The sequence below is a fragment of the Mytilus trossulus genome, chromosome 6 (assembly GCF_036588685.1).
Source record: "Mytilus trossulus isolate FHL-02 chromosome 6, PNRI_Mtr1.1.1.hap1, whole genome shotgun sequence".
Lineage (NCBI taxonomy): Eukaryota > Metazoa > Mollusca > Bivalvia > Mytilida > Mytilidae > Mytilus > Mytilus trossulus.
Genome location: NC_086378.1, coordinates 38,489,711 through 38,513,837, shown reverse-complemented (window position 1 = coordinate 38,513,837; position 24,127 = coordinate 38,489,711). Strand labels below are relative to the sequence as shown.

The 24,127-nt window shown below is 31.5% G+C and overlaps 2 protein-coding genes across 12 annotated transcripts in view; one reads left to right on the top strand and one right to left on the bottom strand.

Moving 5' to 3' along the window:
* LOC134721306 (AKT-interacting protein-like) overlaps window positions 1-23,848 on the bottom strand; it is a 39,789-nt gene extending 15,941 nt beyond the window's left edge. For 2 of the 8 annotated variants that reach the window (XM_063584202.1, XM_063584197.1), the window contains exons 1-4: window positions 23,733-23,840; window positions 14,476-14,554; window positions 1,696-1,874; window positions 684-748 (exon numbers count right to left, since the gene is read on the bottom strand). In XM_063584202.1, coding sequence (XP_063440272.1) covers window positions 684-748; window positions 1,696-1,874; window positions 14,476-14,496 — 265 coding nt within the window. In that variant the 5' untranslated portion in view covers window positions 14,497-14,554; window positions 23,733-23,840. Of the gene's footprint in view, window positions 1-683; window positions 749-1,695; window positions 1,875-2,304; window positions 2,412-10,600; window positions 10,634-14,475; window positions 14,555-17,181; window positions 17,368-19,901; window positions 19,925-23,732 lie in introns of those variants that run through there. The other 6 variants (XM_063584200.1, XM_063584198.1, XM_063584204.1 and 3 more) reach the window with 6 other exon arrangements.
* The window catches only part of LOC134721305 (L-fucose kinase-like), a 46,094-nt gene continuing 45,769 nt past the window's right edge, over window positions 23,803-24,127 (top strand). For 3 of the 4 annotated variants that reach the window (XM_063584193.1, XM_063584192.1, XM_063584196.1), the window contains exon 1: window positions 23,803-23,936. The gene's annotated coding sequence lies outside the window, so the exon portion shown is untranslated. The remainder of the gene's footprint in view (window positions 23,937-24,127) is intronic. The other variant, XM_063584195.1, reaches the window with a different exon arrangement.

Here is a 24,127-nt window from a genome sequence, read left to right as displayed (position 1 = left end):
ACATAAGCAACACGACAGGTGCCGCATGTGGAGCAGGATCTGCTTACCCTTCCGGAGCACCTGAGATCACCCCTAGTTTTTGGTGGGGTTTGTGTTGTTTATTCTTTAGTTTTCTATGTTGTGTCATGTGTACTATTGTTTTTCTGTTTGTCTTTTTCATTTTTAGCCATGGCGTTGTCAGTTTGTTTTAGATTTACGAGTTTGACTGTCCCTTTGGTGTCTTTCGTCCCTCTTTTATGATATATTTGTGATTCAAGAGTTAGTTATTTAGACCCATGAATCATGGATCATATAAATCACAATATAGTTTCTTCTTTTCAAATCAAATGAATATAATCATTATATGTACATGCTTAAGCCAATATAATTGGCCTATGCAATTTGTCACAAAACATGTTTGGATGATTAACCAAGTGCAAATAAATGTCTAAAGCTTTGGTCTTAATTCAGTTTCAAAACATGTTAGTTATCAAGGGTACCTTTAACTTGTAGATATATCTTATAATACCTGAATCTATATTGGGAAACAATTTGGTAAATTGACAAAAAGACAAATACCTCAACATATTCAGAAAGCACAGATGTGGCAAATTGTGTCACAGGATAATTTCTATTTCAAGTGTTCCACTAGTGTAGATACAGAAGAGACATCAAAATGCCAAGTAACACAGAATAAAACTTACTAAGAGGTGATAAAGCTGATGGCATCAAATAGCACCCTGGAATTTTCTGCTGCATCAGTAATTTACTGGAATAGAATATATGCATTCAACTATTAGACAAATCAACTGAAAACCTTTTATTCAGAGAGCTGTTGTTGAAAATAATACGACTTTTTCATGTTGATAATTGGAAGAAATAACCATTTTATTTCTAATCTCTTATATTTTGAAATAAACATAAACTCCTGGGATTTTCTATTTTATTTCCATTAAAACATCCATTGCCAATGTAATAATAAGAGTTTCTATTAAATCCAACTATTCAAGTATCTAAAATATTCAACTGTGAGAGAAAACACATGTAGTTGCACAAAATTTATTTTTTGAGGTATGATTTTCAAAATTATTGGAACATTCTTGGGTGCAATGTAGATATCTTGCATGGCAAGCAAAACATGGCGATTTTTTTGTGTTAAAATAAGCAAGAAAGTTAAAATAAGCAAGAAATTAAAGTTTCAAGCTAAAACTGCATAAATCCACCCCTGTCAATCTACAATCACCATAATTAACAAGAATGTGTGAGCTTCTATTCATTGACTCAACTATAGCTCACCTGACCAATATCTGATTTAAAAAACAAAAAATTCTACTTTTGCCAGCGATTTTTCATTGTCTTTTTACAATGTTTTTTATATTATTATTTTTTGTTGTTTTTGGAGGTCGTGCCAAACTTTTTATATAACTTTTTTTACCGCAAACCACTAAATTCAGAATGAGATCTTTATTTTCATGGGATCCTATGTAATATGGAATTCCAAGTTGGAGCCTTGGGCCACACTTAAAAATTTGGCGATTTTTCGTCGTCTGTTCAAATACTTTATTGATCTGGGGACATTCACAACCAATGCTTTGCAAATTTTAGGGGGGAGGGCGCCTGCCCGCCACGCCCCGCCTAAATCCGCCCCTGAATTCTATCAACAAGAATAAAGAATGACAAAGACAATTGCCCAGTTATATCACTGGAAATACTTACTACTCAGCCATCAGTGAGTATTCTAATTTGAAGTTTTCAAATCCATGGATACCAGTTTTAATCTGTTTCTGTGTACCCGCCATATCTTCTTCTGAATCTGGGATTGGTGGTAACTGTTTACGTCCCTCCTTAGATCCTTCCTTTGGTCTACTTACATCAGAACTGTTCAATTCATCTAACTGTAAAAAGTATAATTTAATAATAATACTGGTAAATGAAGTCAAGTGTAAATCAACGCATTTCTTTTTTTGTTCAGAGCAGAAAACATGTCAGTTTTTTCTCTCTAACACAGAGGTAATATAGATTAATCTCAACAAATCCACACAAGAACTTTGGGTTAAATAAGTATTACATGATGCAACAAACATACAAGGAATAACTGCAAATTTAGAAATAATGTATAGTTTTGATCCAGTTATTCTTTACAAATGACAGAAATGTGTGTTTTAACAAATATAATTGTGGTCAAAATAAATGTGGAAAATAAAAATGAATAGTTTTTTGTAATACAGTACTGTTACATCCCATTAATTCTAAAATTTTACAGAAAAAAATATTATAGTACAAGTAACTTTGAACCTGACAGTGATATTTCCCTTGTTTAATTACCTGCTTAAATTAAGTAATCTGACAAAGAAATAACAATTGACCTGCTGTTCAAACAGAGTAGAACAAGATCACTAAACTGAACTAAACTCACTGTAAATAAATGACATATATACAAGGGAAATGCAATTCATTTGTTGACTCTATGTTCTAATCCAAACCTAGAGTAATCTGTGATTACTTATCAACACTTTCCCTGGAGACATTAAACTAAATATGATCATGGACGCTATGGTCTTTAAATTAAATTTCCTCAAAAAACTTTTAGACAAAGAAGGCTGTGTTTACATCTCGTAAATTACACAAACTTATGCAGTTGGAAAAATTTAAGGTGTAGCACCAACTAGATATATAAAAGTTGAATGCATTTTATGTTTCAGAAAGATTAGATCTACTTTGAATTTTTATGGGCATTTTTTTTTCAGGACTGCCGAATGTTGATACTGTTGTCTACAAATATAGACCCTAGTGTAAACAGTGTATATATAAAAAAGAAGGTGTGATATGATTGCCAATGAGACAACTGTCCACAAGAGGCCAAAATGACACATACATTACAACTATAGGTCACCGTACGGCCTTTAACAATGACCAAAGTATAGTCAGCTATAAATGGCCCTGATATGACTATGTAAAACAATTCAAACAAGAAAACTAACGGCTTATTTATATAAAACCAGATGCTCAGCAGGGCGCAGCTTTATACGACCGCAGAGGTTGAACCCTGAACGGTTGGTGCAAGTATGGACACAACATTCAAGCTGGATTCAGCTCTTAATTTGGATTGTGATTAAATAGTTGACACAGCATAGGTTTCTAATGTGGTCTAATGAACTTAAAATTTTTGTTTTGCCTTTGAGCAATTCACTTTGCTGTTGAATATTAATCCTCTCAAAAAAATGTTTGAAGAAAATTCTTTTTAATTATGAAATTTCAAATGAGAAAAATTGAATCCCCACCCCAATTTTTTTTTTCACATCCCCCTATCCTTTATTCCAAAACTAATCACAATTCCAATTTCTAATGGAGTTTGCAACAATAATTACTCATTTAAATACATCATAAAATATTAAAATGTAACCAGATGCTCCGCAGGGCGTAGCTTTATACGACCGCAGAGGTTGAACCCTGAATGGTTGGGGCAAGTATGGTCACAACATTCAAGCTGGATTCAGCTCTAAATTTGGATTGTGATTAAATAGTTGACACAGCATAGGTTTCTGACACAGAATGAATGTGTTCTAATGAACTTAAAATTTTTGTTTTCTCTTAGAGCAATTCACTATGCTGTTGAATATTAATCCTCTCAAAAAAAAAATTATGTCAAAATTTTTCATTTCAAATGAGAAAATTTAACCCAATTTTTTTAATCACATCCCCCTTTCCCTTATTCCAAATTAATCTCAATTAAATTTCTAATGGAGTTTGCAACAATAACTACTCATTTAAATACATCATAAAATATTAAGATGTAAAAAAACTGCTTGTTATCACTGAATGGTAAAGATTATTTTAATCTATCAGTTGGTAGTAAAAAGTGAATATACATTGTATATAACAAAGATCTGAGTTGATTCTGGACAAAGAAAGATAACTCCAATTAAAAAATAATATTGCTATTTCACAATATTGGGCAATTAGATATTTCTTGCTTACTATTCTGGACAAAGAAAGATAACTCTAATTAAAAAAAAATATTGCTATTTCACAATATTGTGCAATTAGATATTTCTTCCCATTGTGCAATACATTGTACTGTGCAATTGAAAAGACTTGCTATTGCACAATACTTAATATAATATTTTAGATCCTGATTTGGACCAACTTGAAAACTGGGCCCATAATCAAAAATCTAAGTACATGTTTGGATTCAGCATATCAAAGAACCCCAAGATTTCAATTTTTGTTAAAATCAAACTAAGTTTAATTTTGGACCCTTTGGACTTTAATGCAGACCAATTTGAAAACAGGACCAAAAATGAAGAATCTACATACACAGTTAGATTTGGCATATCAAAGAACCCCATTTATTCAATTTTTAATGAAATCAAACAATGTTTAATTTTAGACCCCGATTTGGACCAACTTGAAAACTGGGCCAATAATCAAGAATCTAAATACATTTTTTGATTCAGCATATCAAAGAACCCAACCGATTAATTTTTTGTCAAAATCAAACTAAGTTTAATTTTGGACCCTTTGGACCTTAAACCAATTTGAAAATGGGACCAAAAATTAAGAATCTACATACACAGCTAGATTCCACATATCAAAGAACCCCAATTATTCAATTCTTGATGAAATCAAACAAAGTTTAATTTTGGACCCTTTGGGCCCCTTTTTCCTACACTGTTAGGACCAAAACTCCCAAAATCAATACCAACCTTCCTTTTATGGTCATAAACCTTGTGTTTAAATTTCATAGATTTCTATTTACTTATACTAAAGTTATGGTGCGAAAACCAAGAAAAATGCTTATTTGGGTCCCTTTTTGGCCCCTAATTCCTAAACTGTTGAGACCTTAACTCCCAAAATCAATCCCAACCTTTCTTTTGTGGTCATAAACCTTGTGTCAAAATTTCATAGATTTCTATTAACTTAAACTAAAGTTATAGAGCGAAAACCAAAAAAATGCTTATTTGGGCCCTTTTTGGCCCCTAATTCCTAAAATGTTGGGACCAAAACTCCTAAAATCAATACCAACCTTCCTTTTGTGGTCATAAACCTTGTGTTAAAATTTCATAAATTTCTATTAACTTTTACTAAAGTTAGAGTGCGAAAACTAAAAGTATTCGGACGACGACGACGACGACGACGACGACGACAACGACGCCAACGTGATAGCAATATACGACGAAATTTTTTTCAAAATTTGCGGTCGTATAAAAATGTGCTTGTTATCACTGAATGGTAAAGATTGTCTTAATTTATCAGTTGGTAGTAAAAGTGAATATACATTGTATATTGTATAAAACAATGATTTTAGTTGATTCAACTACCTATTCTGGACAAAGAAAGATAACTCCAATTGAAATTCTTGCTATTGCACAATATTGTGCAATTGGATATTTCTTGCTATTGCCCAATACTGTGCAATTGAAAATACTAGCTATTGCACAATACCTTGCAATTGAAGATTTCTTGCTATTGCGCAATACTGTGCAATTGGAAATTTCTTGTTATTGCTGAGTACTGTGCAATTGAAAATTTCTTGCTATTGCACAATACTTAATATAATAATTTTAGATCCTGATTTGAACCAACTTGAAAACTGGGCCCATAATAAAAAATCTAAGTACATGTTTTGATTCAGCATATCAAAGAACCCCAAGAGTTCAATTTTTCTTAAAATCAAACTTAGTTTAATTTTGGACCCTTTGGACTTTAATGAAGACCAATTTGAAAACAAGACCAAAAATTAAGAATCTACATACACAATTAGATTCGGCATATCAAAGAACCCCAATTATTCAATTTTTGTTGAAATGAAACAAAGTTTAATTTTGGACCCTTTGGGCCCCTTATTCCTAAACAGTTAGAACCAAAACACCCAAAATCTATACCAACCTTCCTTTTATGGGCATAAACCTTGTGTTTAAATTTCATAGATTTCTATTTACTTATACTAAAGTTATGGTATAAAAACCAAAAAAAATTGCTTATTTGGACCCCTTTTTGGCCCCTAATTCCTAAACTATAAGGACCAAATTTCCCAAAATCAATACCAATCTTCCTTTTGTGGTCATACACCTTCTGATTAAATTTCATAGATTTCAATTCACTAACACTAAAGTTATGGTGCAAAAAAGTTGATTCAACTACTATTCTATACAAAGAAAGATAACTCCAACTGATTCCTATTTACTTAAAAACCAAGAAAAATGCTTATTTGGACCCTTTTTTGGCCCCTACTTCCTTAACTGTTAGAACCAAAACTCCCAAAATCAATCCCAACCTTCCTTTTGTGGTTATAAACCTTGTGTCAAAATTTCATAGATTTCTATTTACTTAAACTAAAGTTACTGTGTGAAAAAAAAGAATATGCTTATTTGGGCCCTTTTTGGCCCCTAATTCCTAAAATGTTGGGATAAAAACTTCCTAAATCAATCCCAACCTTCCTTTTGTGGTCATAAATCTTGTGTTAAAATTTCATAGATTTCTATTCCCTTTTACTTAAGTTAGAGTGTGAAAACTAAAAGTTTTCGGACGACGACAACGACGCAGACGCCAACGTGATAGCAATATACGACAAAAAATTTTAAAATTTTGCGGTCGTATAAAAATTAATGAAAAAAACAAATATGTAACACTTAAACAAACGACAACCACTGAATTACAGGCTCCTGACTTGGGACAGGCACATACATAAATAAGGTGGCAGGGTTAAACTTGCATGTTTCATTTGATACACTTTCCCAATTTATTTCTTGATATTAAATGCATGAAATATTAAGTAGGGGGATGTAATTTTATGTTAAAAAAAATTGGGTTCTGAATCTTTATGTTAAGTAGTGAGTTGGTCCAGTTCAAAAAGGTAAAATTTTATCACGTCTGAAGCTGTCAAAACGAAATTTTACACCCTCTTAACACAGAATTGTCAATATTTTGAGTTAGAGCTGGTAGAAATTTCTATAATTTTGATATAATTTGTCTCACTGGTAGTACACTACACTGTGAAAATCTTTTTGAGAAAGGGCAGCTAGCTAGGTGCTATTTTTTTTAATTTGAATTTATTGTCTAAAAGAAATGCACTACGAAATAACTGTGTTCTCGGGCCATATGGATTGTTGAACAAATCCTTGAAAATATTCCTACCAATGTAAGATCCTGTTGGCACATTCCTATTTGATCACTACTATTCCTATCATCCTTTGTAATATATGATCTTTTAACATTTTTGGCAGGCACTACAGAATTACAAAGAGATTGTGAACTATTTTCACTCCTCATAGTTGTATAGCCATCATCTACAGACGACAATGAATTTTCCAGATTTCTGTTTGCAAATCTGTCTTTTGAACAACCAGTTTTTGTAGTCCACATCAAATTCATAATGACTTTATCCTCCATGCCATGAATTCTCCATGACAGATTTTGATTTTCTTTCATTGCAGAGTTTAAAACCTCAATTAAAGTTTTTGGTAATGACTCCATAGTCTGGATATCGTAAGGAATTTATAGAACTGAAATTATTTATCCATTAAAACTGCAGCACTAATATACATTTCTCCTCCATAAAATCCAAATGATTTTCATTCCACTTATAAATCAAAATTATACTTTCCAATGAAAAATTATAAAAATGTCACTTTTTGTTTTCTTTTCCAAATACATTTTGTTTTAACATGTTAAAGATCAATGAGAATCTTAAAGGAAAAAGTGGGAAATTTTTATGGTTTTTAATTTCATTGTTTTCAAACAATTACGAACATTAGTTTTAAATTAGAAGGATCAGTCTTAGATTACCCAAACTGAATATTATCTACTAATTGGCATTTAAAACACATAAATCATTATCCGTTTTTAAAGTTAAAATACATGTACAGCAAGTACAAATGCTTAAAGTAAAATCTGTACAAAAATCATTAAATTACATAATTTAAAGGCATAAAGCTAGCATACAATAACAAACAATAGGCTCAAAAGAGCATGTTTAGCCCATCTTCTTACTTTACATAATGCAACAAGATTCTGAAAAAAATGTTGCACTCATTATTTTTTTATGGAGAAAAACCTTTCAATTCATTGTTCCTCACATTCTGGTTTCAATTTGGCTTTTAAAGTTGATAAAAATAAGAAATTTTATCAGGATAGTGACAGACTTACTATAATATTGTTCTTTTGTAGTACTGTTATACCACTGTCCTTGGTTTGAAGGAGATTTTTGTGCCATCAAACTTATTTAACCCCACCACATTCTGTATGTGCCAGCTCAAGTCATCAGGGGTGTGTAATTCAGCAGTTATTGTTTATTGCTGTACACCATAAATTAGACTGCTAGTTTTCTTGTATGAAGTGTTTCACATATATGTCATTTGGAGACTTTAATAGCTGACTAATATGATGATGCAGTATGGATTTGCTCACTGTTGAAGGCCTCATAGTGACCTTTAGTCAACTTGTTACCTTCTATATCTTTGGTCTCTGTTGGAGAGTAACTCAATTGTCTCATTGGCAATCATGACACATCTTCTTACCAGTATTTTTATTTTATTATTAAAATGATGGCAATAGCCCTTACTGGCCAATTTTGGTCAGTAGTGGACATTAGTAAGCAATAATATTATCATCTGACTGATTGCATATATATATATACATAGACAAAAATTGGATTCATTTGATTTTCAAACTCTTCAATTTAGGAATTGAATAGTGACTGAATGAACATTCAAAGCTTTTAATGCCAATATTCATAATACAAATGCCACTACCATGCAGATTTACAACGAGCAATTGAAAACAAAGACTTATTTCATGAGCATTAAAATAAAAACATCATAACAATTACACATACTTTGTCTATAATTTCACATACAGAACATATGCTTTTTCATATTTTTATTCAGTAAGACAATTCAATTGCACTAACACATATAATATTTGGCTTGGTGCATTATACATGCACACTAGAGTAAACATAAATTCAAATCTTTAACATGCAAATAGATTTATACACTTAATAACAATATTCATAATTTATTTTAAAATGTCTAAATGAAACTTCATTTGTGTACAATTTTTTTTGAAATTTAGAAGGATTTGTTGGGGTTTTTTTTGGGGGGGGAGGGGGGTATATTCCTTCACTTTGAAAGTTAATTTGTGGAAAATGACATCGCAAATTGAGAAAAAACAAGTGAAACTGCGAGCTACTGCTCACTGATGATACCCCGGCCGCCGCAAGTGGATAATATTAATAGTGTAAAAATATGCAAGTGTTCGGTAAACAGGAAGTTGTCGAATAATGAATCTGAAAACACATCACACAGTATAGCTGACTTATATAAATCCTGAAAACAAATTTCAGAAATCCTTGTATTGTAGTTCCTGAGAAAAATGTGACGAAAATTTTCAACTTGGCTATCATGTGTAAAATCATACAAGTGTTCGGTAAACAGGAAGTTGTCAAGTGATCAATCTGAAAACTCATATGATCACACAGTATAGCTGACTTAGATAAACACTGAAACCAAATTTCAGAAATCCTTGTATTGTAGTTCCTGAGAAAAATGGGACAAAAAATATTCATGGGACGGACGGACAGACTGACTGACAGACTGACGGAAGGACAGACAGAGGTAAAACAGTATACCCCCCTTTTTTAAAGCAGGTGTATAAAAATGAGGAATGTGTTCATGGGACACAAATGTCGCCCTAGTTTGAATATCATTTAAAGTTATAAAGGGACATACTGAAGAACAAAATGACACTAGCCAAATTTGTTCTTGTTCTGAGTACTGTGGTAATAAGTTTTGTGTATAAGTTTCATGACATTTGGTTGAGGCTGACTTAAGTTAGAACAGAAACAAACAAAATCTGGATTTTTTCCATTTTTAATGGGACATTATAACTCTAGAACAGTAAAAGTGATGCTGCCAAAATTCAAATTTGATCTGTATAATTACATAACATTTTGTTGAGGCAAACTTAAGTTAGAGAACAGGGTCCAACTTTTGGACATATTGATGTACAGAGAGACAATGGTAAAACTAATGCAACCTCCGATATGATGGGGGCATAAAAAATTTATCAATCACTAAAGGAAAATCCATAGATTGGTTTCCAGCACTTTTGGTCTTAATTATCTCTGAAATCAAGGGTTAAGGGTAAGATTTTTTATACCGGTAACTTGCTGTAAAAATGGGCAGAGGAACAATCCCTCAAGTCAATAACAGACTTCATTTGCGCAAAGAATTAGTTCCATTTCAATTTTTAAAATGATCTTTCTGTTGGAATAAAAAATAATCTCCATATGCCAACAATACCCATAATTTATCATAATCATGATAATGATAAAATTTTAACTACAAGTATTTCTTTTGCCATATTTTCTCAATTACTCTAAAATCAATCTTGCAAAAATTTTGGCTAACTCTGAACCTAGTCTAACTCTGAAACATTGGAAAATCTTTAGCATGATGCTTCTATACTGTACCTGTGACGAAAACTTTACACTTTTACAAGCATTTTGTTTATTGACAGCAGGCCATTAGCATAGTAAAAGCATTCAAATGCATAGATTTCAAACTACAAAAATCACAAGACAAACAGACAGAATAAGAAAATAATCTAGTGTACTTACTGTATATTTATGAGCCATGTCAAAATTAATAAGAAATTACTTCACATATAAAATCAAGCCAACCATATTTTCAAATATTTTTAATTGATATACAATACACTCGATTTTCCTTTTGAATATTGCTGGCAGTATATTAAAGGATTTCAATTATTTAAATTGAAGTCATTTTACCAGTAAAAGGCAATTAAAATTTCCTATTAGCATTTGATAACAGACTTCAACATGCTTGAAAGGACTTAAGTAATTACTTGTATTATTAGTGCTAGTGTTGTATAAGGTGCAACATTTTATACAAAGCCATTGAATTATCATATGATTTGATATAATGTTGAACTTTCAACTTCAAATTTTATTTCAACATTTCAAAATGATGTCAAGTTTAACAATATTGTAGTGCATAGTAATCACCCCTCTTATGAATCAGACGTTGAAATAATCCATTGCTTAACTAATACAAATGTCAAAATAAATTACCATAAAAGCATTGAAAATCAGTAAGTGATTGCCCTGGTCTGAAATTTACTTCCAGAAACAAATCAGCATAATTTATAAATTCCAATGGCAAATATCAAATTATTCCTAAATACAGATGTCAAGTTCTTCATTTGAACTTTAGTGGATAGTTAGTTTAAACAGTATTTATTAATGAAAAATGTCAAGACAAATATTACAATGTTACATAAAGTTCAAATATGGGATTCGGAAACAAGTTTGGAAAAACTTTTATAAATCCGTCTCCCTAAAAACAAGTGAAACTGCGAGCTACTGCTCACTGATGATACCCCCGCCGCAAGTGGATAATATTAATAGTGTAAAAATATGCAAGTGTTCGGTAAACAGGAAGTTGTTGAGTGATGAATCTGAAAACGCATCACACGGTATTGCTGACTTATATAAATCCTGAAACCAAATTTCAGAAATACTTGTACAGTAGTTCTTGAGAAAAATGCAACGAAAAATATTCATGGGACAGACGGACTGACTGATGGAAGGTCAGACAGAGGTAAAACAGTATACCCCCTTTTTAAAAGCCGGGGTATAAAAACAAAAAAACATATTGGTGGATAGTTGTCTCATTGACAATCATACATGTACCACATCTCCTTATTTTTATTTAGTACATAATAAAGAAAGTTCCCTGCTCAGTGGGTAGTTGGGTACAATTATAGTTCAAAGTATATTCAAACAGGAAGTGACTGCCTAGCAGATCTACAATATATCAACCAGCAAACTGAAAACCCTGATACATTTCATAAAATTGTAACCCCACCTGGTTATTATACTGTAAGACAATGAACAAAATGAGACCAAAACCACTAACCTGCTAACATATGAATTTACTTAAAATAGTTCAATGGTGATGGACAGTTGTTATCTCTTGGACACATTCCCTGTTGCCATTCTCATTTTTATGCAAATCAAAGTCAGGAAAAAAAGACCCAGGAATTTCACTATTTTTGATAATACATGTACAATGTATTAGCCTTTGATTAATGGCTGGACACCAGCATTTGACTGTTAAAACATGTGTTATAGGGTTTCTGTCTCATTGATGTATAACCAGAATGTGTCCTCAGTACACGAATGCCCCACTTGCACTATCATTTTCCATGTTCAGTGGACCGTGAAATTGGGATAAAAACTCTAATTTGGCATTTAAATTAGAAAGATCATTTCATAGGGAACATGTGTACCAATTTTGAAGTCGATTGGACTTCAACTTCATCAAAAACTACCTTGACCAAAAATTTTAACCTGAAGCGGGACAGACAGACGGACGGACAGACGGACGGACAGACCAGAAAACATAATGTCCACCTACTATCGTAGGTGGGGCATAAAAAATGTACATATAGCTAAAATCTTTAGAGGAAACAAAGACACATGGACATGGAAAATATGTGTGTTCTTATTATAAAACTTCAGCATACAATACATCAACATAACCTAATTACAAATAGTTCTTATTGATCAATTATAGTGTACTATACATGTACATGTTCTTATTGATTAGGATTAGTGCACTATACATGTACATGTTCTTTGACATTTAAATCCAATTAAATCCTTTGAGTGCAATATGATGTTTATATACTGAAATTTAAATATTGTTTTATCCATTGAGAAAACAATATTAGCCTCTGACTTTTTCCTTTGACATTACTGTTTTTGTTTACAGATGACACATCACATTGCTTTCATTGAATCCTTTATGTTTTAACCAACTTGTGTGTGTCATACAGTCATACTGTTTTTAACATCTGTTTCAGAAATAACTTATAGTAACATCTTATATCTATACTACATGTATACTGTAGTGTACATTTGTTAACATTTTCTCTTTGTAAAACTAGAGGATAAAAAAAGCCAACCTATAACCATAAGAGTGAACCAGCTGAAATGTCTAGCCTGTATATACCATGAAATGAAAACTCTCTGAAGGACATGAGGACCTAGCAAGGTATGCACATACTGAATATAGTTATCCTTTTACTCATAATAAGAAAGAATTTAACATTACAAAAAATCGAAACTTGTTTTCAAGTACATGTAGTCACTGAACCATGAAAATGAGGTCATGGGCAATGGACATATGGAAACTTCATAACATAAGGCATTTATATATAAAGTATGAAGCATCCAGGCCTTCTATCTTCTAAAATAACCAGCTTTTAAGAAGTAAGGTAACAATGCCAACTGATCACTATCCCTATGTCAAGCTTTCTGCAACAAAAGCCTCAGGTTCGACAAAAACTGACCACCCTGGCAGACAATTATACACCTAATTCATTCCATACACCAAAATATAGTTGACATGTTGCTTATAATACATGTTCTGTGGATTCATTTATTTTGTGGGTATAAATTTCATGTATGCTGAAAACTTGAATATTGGGGGATATATGATTTTGGGGTTTTGCCAATCTCTGTATATAAAGCATATTGAAAATATGTTATTTATTGAACATTTGAATTTGGGGTTCACCTGTATCCACGAAACCGACGAAAATTGGTATCCAACGAATAATAACTAATCCACAGTATCATAAATATGGACTCAGAAGTGTAAATTTAAAGGATGTCCAAATAATCAAGATGGTTTAAGTTTTGAACAATGTAGTTGATATATGGTTATAAACTATTTTAAACAATTTACTGAGGATTTAACAGTCCAATAAGATAATTAAACAATTCTCACAAGTTTTAGTTTCACATCAATAAACTAATTATCTAAATTCTGTTAGGATTTGAATATCTCCGAGTATTTACACAAATGACTACTGACTGTTTATACTGATGATTAAAACACGGATATAAGCTTTTAATGTAAATGCATTAGCATATTAAAAATATTCCCATCATTTTTCCTTTCCCATATATACCTATGACAATAATTGACCAAAAGTTAAATAATTTAAATGATACATGTATATGGTTCCTCTTGATTATTGATCAAATTTGGTGAAAGATAAATAATAAGATCTAAATACTACAGTGGCAGCATTTTATTGGTGAAAAATCTTTAAAATCGGTGAATAAAAAAAAAAAGATACTTAAAATTTGATTGTTAGATGTTTATAACTTGATTGATAAAATATTTATAATATGCTTTACATATCAATTCATATTACAGTTATAATTTTCATAGCTAGCATAAATCGGTGAATAAAAAAAAAAGATACTTAAAATTTGATTGTTAGATGTTTATAACTTGATTGATAAAATATTTATAATATGCTTTACATATCAATTCATATTACAGTTATAATTTTCATAGCTAGCAAATGTCTGTGAATTTTCAACAATTTAAAAGTATGGCTATAACTATATTTGAGAAAGAGCTAAATAGTCAATTTTGTATTACGTAATCTCACCTGTGCATCAAGTTCTGACATAACAGCTAAATATCTACAGGTGTATTCTCCATTCAAGTCTTACATCATTTCTGTTTACCTGCAATCAAATAAAAGTCTTGGTAAATCATTTCTCTCAATATATATTTACAGTTTCATCAACACAGGGGCTGTCACGTTTTCCAGAAGCGTATCATAAGATTTGGCAAATATTGTAAAGATCAAAGAGAAAAATCAATATATCAAAGGAAAATTCTGCCAAATAAGCATGAAAATGCATGCAAATTGCAAGTAACTTAATAAACAGCACTTTGAACATGTACAGCTTTTTATTATTACAGTGCAAGTCATAGCTAGGACATATCATCATGGTTAACAGATGTTCCTCTGTCTGTCAACTCATCATTTAAAAGACAATTACAGCAATACAATGTGCAGCATAATTTCTATTTTTTTTTGGTGGGGAGGGGGATGTTAGGTTGATTTACATGTATTTCATATAAAAAAAAAATACATATAAAGGCACATGTTAAAAAATATAAACTTGAAACATAATATGTGAAAAGTGTGACAAATACAATGTTGTACACACTTCCATATAGAAATAACTCATTAAAACTTATTGATGATTCAATAAACACCCATTTATTTTACAACAGCTTATCATTTCACAGGTTGTTTTAATGACAAATGTCAATGTTCAGCTTAAGGCAACTACCTTTTACACTGGCACAAAACTTAACTCAAGTGATGATACAATCTTTATTGAACACAGTTTATATAAATACATGCACATTGAAGACCTGTTGGTGACCTTCTGCTGTTGTCTGTTCTATTGTCGGGTTGTTGTCTCTTTGACACATTCCCCATTTCCATTTTTAATTTTATGCATGTATACAAAAGGAGCTGGGAGCAACTATGACCCTAAAATGGCACCAAATAGTGAACACCAATTTAAATGCATGTATAAAGTCATGTTGTGACATTGTTGTCACCATAAAAAATTATTTCCTGTGATCTTTTTTTTATTCAAAGATATTCTGTTATTTTACCAACAGTGTATCACTAGTGTATACTGCTCCATTTACATGTATAACTGTATTTAGATTATTGATTAGCTAATAATGTAGAAGGAAATTAAACAAATTAGACTATTAAATTAATTGACATTAAGCACACCATATATACTCATTTGCAAATTGACTGATTCATTGTAAATTATAAGTATACATGTATGTGCTGCCTATATACATACATGTATGTGCTGCACATGTATATATATGTTCCCAGTTCCATGTTGTTAATAGAGAATTCAACTGAACTAAAAAATACTATTATAACAATAAAATAGAACTGGCCTCATGCAAGAAATTCTGGTTAATCTATTCATGGTTTGTGGTGTTATTTATTATGTCAACATGACTTTGATGTGTAAAGTTAAAAAAAAAACAATTTCATTTTAAAAATATTAACATATTTTTAACAATTCAACACCGTGAAACATACTAGAACATACCACAAGTATTTAGTTCCTGGAGGCACTTACATATAGGACATCATTAGAAGAGACAGAATAAAATAAGTGTAAAGTACACTGTACAGAATATGATGGATAACAACACTTTGATTCTGATAAAAATTTGTAAAACAAATGGGATAAAAGAAAACAAACAACTTAACTACAAGTAAATGTACTTCTGTAATAAGAGTATATTATATGCATGAAAAATGTAGAAAGTGCAGGAGGCAGTATCAACATACCTAGCTATGTATTTTGAGGCAGGAGGCAGTACAAATGTATTAACATATACCTACATGTAGCTATGTATTTTGAGGCAGGAGGCAGTATTAACATACTTAGCTATGTATTTTGAGGCAGGAGGCAGTATTAACATACCTAGCTATGTATTTTGAGGCAGGAGGCAGTATTAACATACCTAGCTATGTATTTTGAGGCAGGAGGCAGTATTAACATACCTAGCTATGTATTTTGAGGCAGGAGGCAGTACATGTATTAACATAACTGGCTATGTATTTTGAGGCAGGAGGCAGAATTAACATACCTAGCTATGTATTTTGAGGCAGGAGGCAGTATTAACATACCTAGCTATGTATTTTGAGGCAGGAAGCAGTATTAACATACCTAGCTATGTATTTTGAGTCTACTTCAAGCAACACTAAACAGAAGAGACAAGCCTTAGAGTCAGAGTACTTTATAGAAATATACGTTCCTTCAGAATCCCAGCTTAGAGTGCTGGTCTAAAGCAAACTTGGCAAACATGTCTCATTGGAAATCATACATCTCCTAATTTTTATATTGGTACTTATAAATCAATAACAAACCCTCTCTGACCTTCAACCAGAATGGTTAATAAAAGGGCACTAGTCTATGGTACCCATTCACATCTAGCAATCAACTGAAACTTGAACAATTTATATTTCAAAATAATTAACATATAAGTGGCTTACACATCTATTCTTACTTATAATCAGCAATTTAACAACACCATTAATGGCATTACGGCATACAATCGAAAATGCTAAATTAATGCAAACTTTAGATCTAAAAATGCCAGGTGTACATGTACATACATTGTATTAACTATTCATTCTAAAGGAATTTATTCATCAATTTAAATCAGAAATAGTATAATAATTACCAAGTATATATAAACTATTATTTTTTGGATAAACTGAAAAAATGGAAATATATATACATGTACTTACTTCAGCACTATATATAAATAGTTATATCAATGAATGAATAATCCTTTTTCCCTACATTATGAATATTCCAATAACTGTGTCTCAGGGAAAATCAAGGGATTATAATCTAGGGTCAAGAATGTTTTCAAATGACATCTGACATTCCTTTCACATAATTGCATACTGTTATCAATATGAAAATCTATAATAAAATATCCAGACCATACATATCACTCTTTATATCATGCCTACTTTTTATTGATATTCAATGTGTCACTTCTTCCCAATTGTAAACAATTCACATTGATCCTCCTTATTTAAATCATTCGGATCATATTTTTATTGTTTTCATTATTGACATTTTGATATAGGTATATTGGAATGCCAATACTTGTGAAGGTATATTACATGAATATATATGTACATATACATGTATAGTAAATACCATATGTAAACTGATTATCTACATTTGACAAGGCCATTTATTATTTTGACTTGTAACATTACAAGGTATTAATGATGTTATATTATATAAATCTAAGGCTTAACCTAAATACATTAAATTAAATATTTACAGGGACATTGATCACAACATTAACTAGGTTTAAGTAGAATAATTAACTTAAATAAAATTTAATTTCCACATTAAAACCATCATACATGTATAAAACAATTTATACACTCACTATTTCTACATTACATGCATATATAGCTAATAAAAATTGGATTTGTACGACACATAATGTAATTCCCAAATGCCTTGTATTTGGACGAGGGCCAGTTGAATATGAAGAGGGTCTATTACACTTGTTAGTAACAAGTAATCTTATGCTGTAATAAAATTTACAGACTAGTAAGACTTCATGGTACTAGTGCATTAATCAAATCATGAAAGTTCTAGATATTTTGCTCATTTGTTTTATTATGATTTATATTTTTCCATTCATTTAAATGGATTCAAACTTGACAGAATACTTTATTAATTATATTCAAAATCATGTACATGTATCATTTAAAAACTTTTCAGAAAGCTTTAGTTCTAATATTTTAAATAAAAGTAAAAGTAATCTTTACAAAAGGAAATAATTGAAACTTGCATGTACCTACAAGTACAACAATGTAATTTATAGTTAAATTTATACCTTAAATTATAAGCATGATTGTTTAAGGTTATTCATTTATTAAAGGCATCATTCATACATTGTTTATCCTTAAGTTGCAAATGAAAGCAAGTTTTCCCTGAACTCATGTAATGCTAAATTTATACAGAACCAGACTGGGGACATTCAGAAGTGCTGTATGTGAGTACAACATAAACAAGTGAAACTGCGAGCTACTGCTCACTGATGATACCACCGCCGCAAGTGGATAATATTAATAGTGTAAAAATATGCAAGTGTTCGGTAAACAGGAAGTTGTCGAGTGATGAATCTGAAAACGCATCACATGGTAAAGCTGACTTATATAAATCCTGAAACCAAATTACAGAAATCCTTGTATTGTAGTTCCTGAGAAAAATGTGACGAAAATTTTCAACTTGGCTATCATGTGTAAAATCATACAAGTGTTCGGTAAACAGGAAGTTGTCAAGTGATCAATCTGAAAACTCATCACACGGTATAGCTGACTTAGATAAACCCTGAAACCAAATTTCAGAAATCCTTGTATTGTAGTTCCTGAGAAAAATGCGACGAAAAAATATTCATGGGACGGACGGACAGACAGAGGTAAAACAGTATACCCCCCTTTTTAAAGCGGGGGTAAAATGAACAAAAATTATTATGAATTTAAAAGGAAAAGTACTATGAACTTAAAGTACAAAACAATTACCACTAGCAGACACATTAAACAATTTTGATTTCCTTTATCATGTTTATATGAATGAGTCAGGCTACATGTAGTTGAAGCTGCAGTTTATTGTCATATTTATAAATTAATCGTTTACAAAACATTAGAATTTTTGAAATACTAAGGCTTTTCTACATGTACCTCAGGAATAGATTACATGTACCTAGGCTGTATTTGACAAAACTTTTTGAAATTTGGTCCTCCATGCTCTTCAATTTCATACTTATTTGGCCTTTTTAACTTTTTTTAGATTCAAGCGTCACTGATGAGCCTTTTGTAGACGAAAACGCTCCTCTGGCGTAAATCCAAATTTAATCCTTGTATATAAGAGGAGTTTATTTATCCCTGATAGTTAGGCAATTGAACAGCTGACTCTCACAGCTGGACAGTAAATCTCATTATGGATTACGGTGGATTCTATTTCTCTGGTTACATGACATATTGTCCAAAAATTACAACTTTAATTAACCATAAAATATTTGATATAAGGACAAGTTTCAAACTACTTTATTTTTTTTAGACTGAAAATGTAGAATTTCCTTGATTAGTCGTTTGGCAAGATGAAAAAGTGTAGCAGCAGTGACATAAATGCAAATTGAAATAAGACAATTTATGGTAATGTATTTTGCTTCAGAGGGATGGTACGTCTGGATTACATGTATATACATTTTTGTACTGGCAAGGTAAACTGTTCTAGTGACAAATCAACATGTCCAAAAATAGTTAATACAGTGGGTTTAGTAATTTTAGTAGGTATCAGTTGGAGTGGATTGACAAATGATTGAGAAAAAAGGTAATTTCATTGATACAGTATTTGATTTCATCATGGGTTTAAAAAAATCTATTAACAAGGGATCTAATTCTACATTCTATTATTGAATTCATTTACTTACCTGGAAGAAGAAGAAGAAGTTGCCTATAGAAAAATAATATTCTTGAAAGTTTAACCCTTTTACTGCATCTACATGAAATTTAAGATGATTGCATTTCTTATGTCCGAAAACACTGCAGCTTGACATCTGTGAAGTCACATGCTTAACTATGATGTCATTCCATATATGACTTAACAACCAAAGACATTACCTTGAGGATTCATTGAAGAATGAAATTACAATGTATAGATGTTTTATGTGAAGCCCTAGAGATACAGAAATGAACAGATGCATGCATAAAAAATATGGATACATGTGTATGTGTCCCTCAAGCACAGACTTAGAGACCAAATGGCACAGAAATTAATGACTGTAAGTCATTGTAGGGCCTTCAACAATGAGAAAAACCCATACCCCATAATCAGCTATTAAAGGCCCCGAAATGACAAATGTAAAACAATTCAAACGAGAAAACTAACTGCCTAATTTAAATGTATGTACAAATAATATGAATGAAAAACAATTATGTAACACATCAACAAACAACATCCACTGAGTTACAGGCTAATAAGTTTGGTATTGTGACATTTTAAATACAATAGGAAGTTGTTTACTATGTCCAAGCTGTATCTAATAAGTAGGTCCCATACATTTATGATCATGTTATGCTGGCCTAGCAGGTCTGTTTAACAACAACAGGAAAATCTGACGCAGTCTTCACTATAAACCTCTGAATCCACTGACCCAAAGCTACATGTAAATTTCCCAAATGTCAGATTCTGTTGGCTTGTAGAGAAGATTTTGACAGGCCTGAATGCAAATTTTACAAGCATGGTAAACCCTAGTTCGAGATTACTCTGACATCCAACGGCTGTATTGCCAGACAAGCTTGGGCCATGGGACGTCAGAGCTCATGCCATATCAAAAAGAGGATATTTGCCCACTCAAAATAGATCCGCTGCTTTGTTGCTTCTGGTGCCAACTGACGGCCTTGGAATTATATAAATTGGGCATCAATCTGTTCATTTTTTTCATTTATCTCTTCATTAATGTAAGTTTCATCACCTTCCTGCCACCCTTTATTTTCTCATATTTGACAGATTTAACGTGACCCATCGATTCTAGCATTTTAACATTTAACATGACAAAAATGTATGCATAAAAATAACCAACACATGTTGAGCAAACGGTTGAAAAAGTCTTATCATATTATAGTACTGCACAAAATATTTGGGAAACTGAAATCTAAAAGGATGGTTACCCTCGCTCAGTCATAAGGCAATCATGATCATGTACTTACGGAACATTAATTATTTCTATGCTACCCTTATGATTGGGAAAGTGCTGGAAACTTTTAATAGATCAGGGATACAGGCGACCCTTGTATCTGGTAAATGACGTCATAAAGGCCTGCAAAATTGACAATCTCTTCCGGTGAAAACATGATTCCAGAAATGACCTATGGCTCTGAAATGTAACGGTCATTATGGCATGACGTCATATAAGGAATGACATCATTTTTAGGCACAAATGTAGAGCAGTTGTATTTTCTGGCATATATGTGTAACCGGAGAGCACGAATTTCATAACACAGGGACTCGAACCCGGGACCTCTGTGTTACAAAGAAGCATGCTAACCGACTGAGCTAAAGAAGTCTTTCCTTAGCTCAAGCGATTATGGCTGACTAAGTATCTACTTAGTTTTTCTAAAGGAAGCAATCCAGTCACACATGTATGAAATGCAACCCTGAAAAACACCTGGCAGCAAGCGACTGCTGACGACCTTCACTGAATAGGTAACTCTGATATTCTTAGTAAAAATCGCGAACCTCAAGCTATTAGGGTCTCTAAAAACACCGCAAAGGACCTCCTTTGTGCACAAAGGAGCACAAAGGAGCACTAAGGACCCCAAAGAAGTTTGTTAAGGGCACAAAGGACCTGAAATTCCCTTTAAAGAATAAAATTACAATAATTCCTGAAGAAAAATGTGAAAAAAATAATTAATTTCAATAAAAGTTGCGATTTTTATAATTTACGATTTGGTGTTGTCACCGGTATCGGTTTGGAACCGAATTCATATCCGGGCTATGTGACAGCTCGCGTATGTGAATTTTTAAATAGTGATAATATGACATAACTGATAAAAACCTCAATTATTTTGTTGTTATAAATTTTTTTTACGACAAGAGACTTTATTAAAACGACGAAAATCATGTAAGGATATCGATGCTTTGCTGTTTTTTTTTCTCAGCTGGTCTCATATTTCATCAACAGCTTGTTTTTTTTTTATGTATGGTAATATTTATTGCTATGACGAAAACTTGTCTAAAGGCACAAAAGAAACGGTATGACCATTATTCTTAAGGAAGGTAATTAATTTGAAATTGTCAATTCGTATTTAATGAAATTAATTTCAATACACACTTTGTTTTATAACAACTTATTCTACACAAAAACAAAGTATGTACCGAAATTTTCTTACTTGGTGAGTCTCAAATTACTTTAAAGAAAACATTTCTAAGCCACAAAGGGGACAGTATGTGATTTTTTTCTGAAGGTAGGAAAATTGGGTTGATTTTTTCAATTCGTATTTTTTTCAGAAATTTCAATACACACTGTTTTATCAAATTTTATTCTGTACAAAACAGTTACGGACAGAAAGTAACAGAAAAAAATCACAATTCAGTTTTGAGGTTAGTTTTCTTAAACTTTGAACACGAAAACACTTCTTTTGAAAAAAAAATGTATTTTTCTTGAAGTTTTATTTATGAAGCAACTTTGTAATAAAAATTTATTCAATAAATATCAATAATTATTAAATAATTGTAACGAAAACAAAATATCAACGAGGCTTAAATGGCTTCATTTTGCCAATAAATATATATCCTCTGCATGATTAAAAAATTAATACATTTTCATTTATCAAGGTTAATGAGCTTCTAAACTTAGAAATGAATATATGTTAAAAAATATAAAAATATTTCAAAATATATTTAACAATTATCAAAAAAATATTTGACTTTTTGTCCTATCAAATTTGTGACTTTCTGTCCGTTTACCTCCTCGGACATATTTCAGACCTTACTTGAAACTGTCTTATGAAGGTCTAAGTAAAGATATCCTAAACTTGTCGCAAGATCTTTAAATTTTCAAATGGATATAAATCTTGACAAACAGTGTTTGCTTTATTTATTTATTTTCGATTTCATGTCCAGTCTGTATTTACATCATATGTTTGTGTTTTCTCAATATTTTTCAATACATCCGTATATACCGATTACAGAACACGGTTCGTAAATCTTCAACTTTAATACCAATTTAACTCGAGACGGGTTTTTATTTGTGAAAAAATCAATATTATTTCGTTGGAAATCACTTCCCCCATTTCATAAATAATTTCAGTTCCTTTGTGCACTTATCAAACTACTTTGTGGTCCTTTGTGCTCGCTAATACTTACATAATTTTCGTAGTTTTGGTAAAGTCTCTTTATTACAACAAAAAATTTTAAACATACTAATTGACGTTTTTATCATTAAAATCAGAGACATATACTCTCTGTTTATATAATATTATAACTGGTTTATCGCATAGCCCGGATATGATGTCGGTTGCAAACCGATACCGGTGACAACACCAAATCGTACATTATAAAAATCGCAATTTTTATTGAAATTAATTTACTTTTTTTACATTTTTCTTCAGTAATTATAATAATTTTATGCTTTAAAGGGAATTTCGGGTCCTTTGTGCTCTTATCAAATTTCTTTGTGGTCCTTAGTGCTCCTTTGTGCACAAAGGAGGTCCTTTGCGGTGTTTTTAGAGACCGCTATTAAAGTAATATTATAACTTACTTTAAAAGGTCCTTTGTAATAAAAGGGTAAAAACGTCAAAATACCTAGTAAAAACAATCAAGAAAGTCTGACAGGTGAAATGTGATTCAGGAAGCGGAAGTGGTATGATATTTCAGGGGGAGCAACTATTGAAAACAAACAACGACGAGAAAAAGGAAAAAACTTATAAATGAGTTTACTTCTTGAACAGATGCTTATAGATTGGTAAAGTTTTGCTTGTAAAAATTCCACATCTTTGTGTTGAATGTAACTTAGAACAACGCAGTCACTAATAGTTAGATAAAATCTTTTAATAATAAGTAAAATTGAAAAAAAATGAACTTTTTGCTGCTTTAAGCTGTTTAATAGCAAGGTTTATCTGTTTATGCCTCAATGCAAATATCATTTAGCTGCAA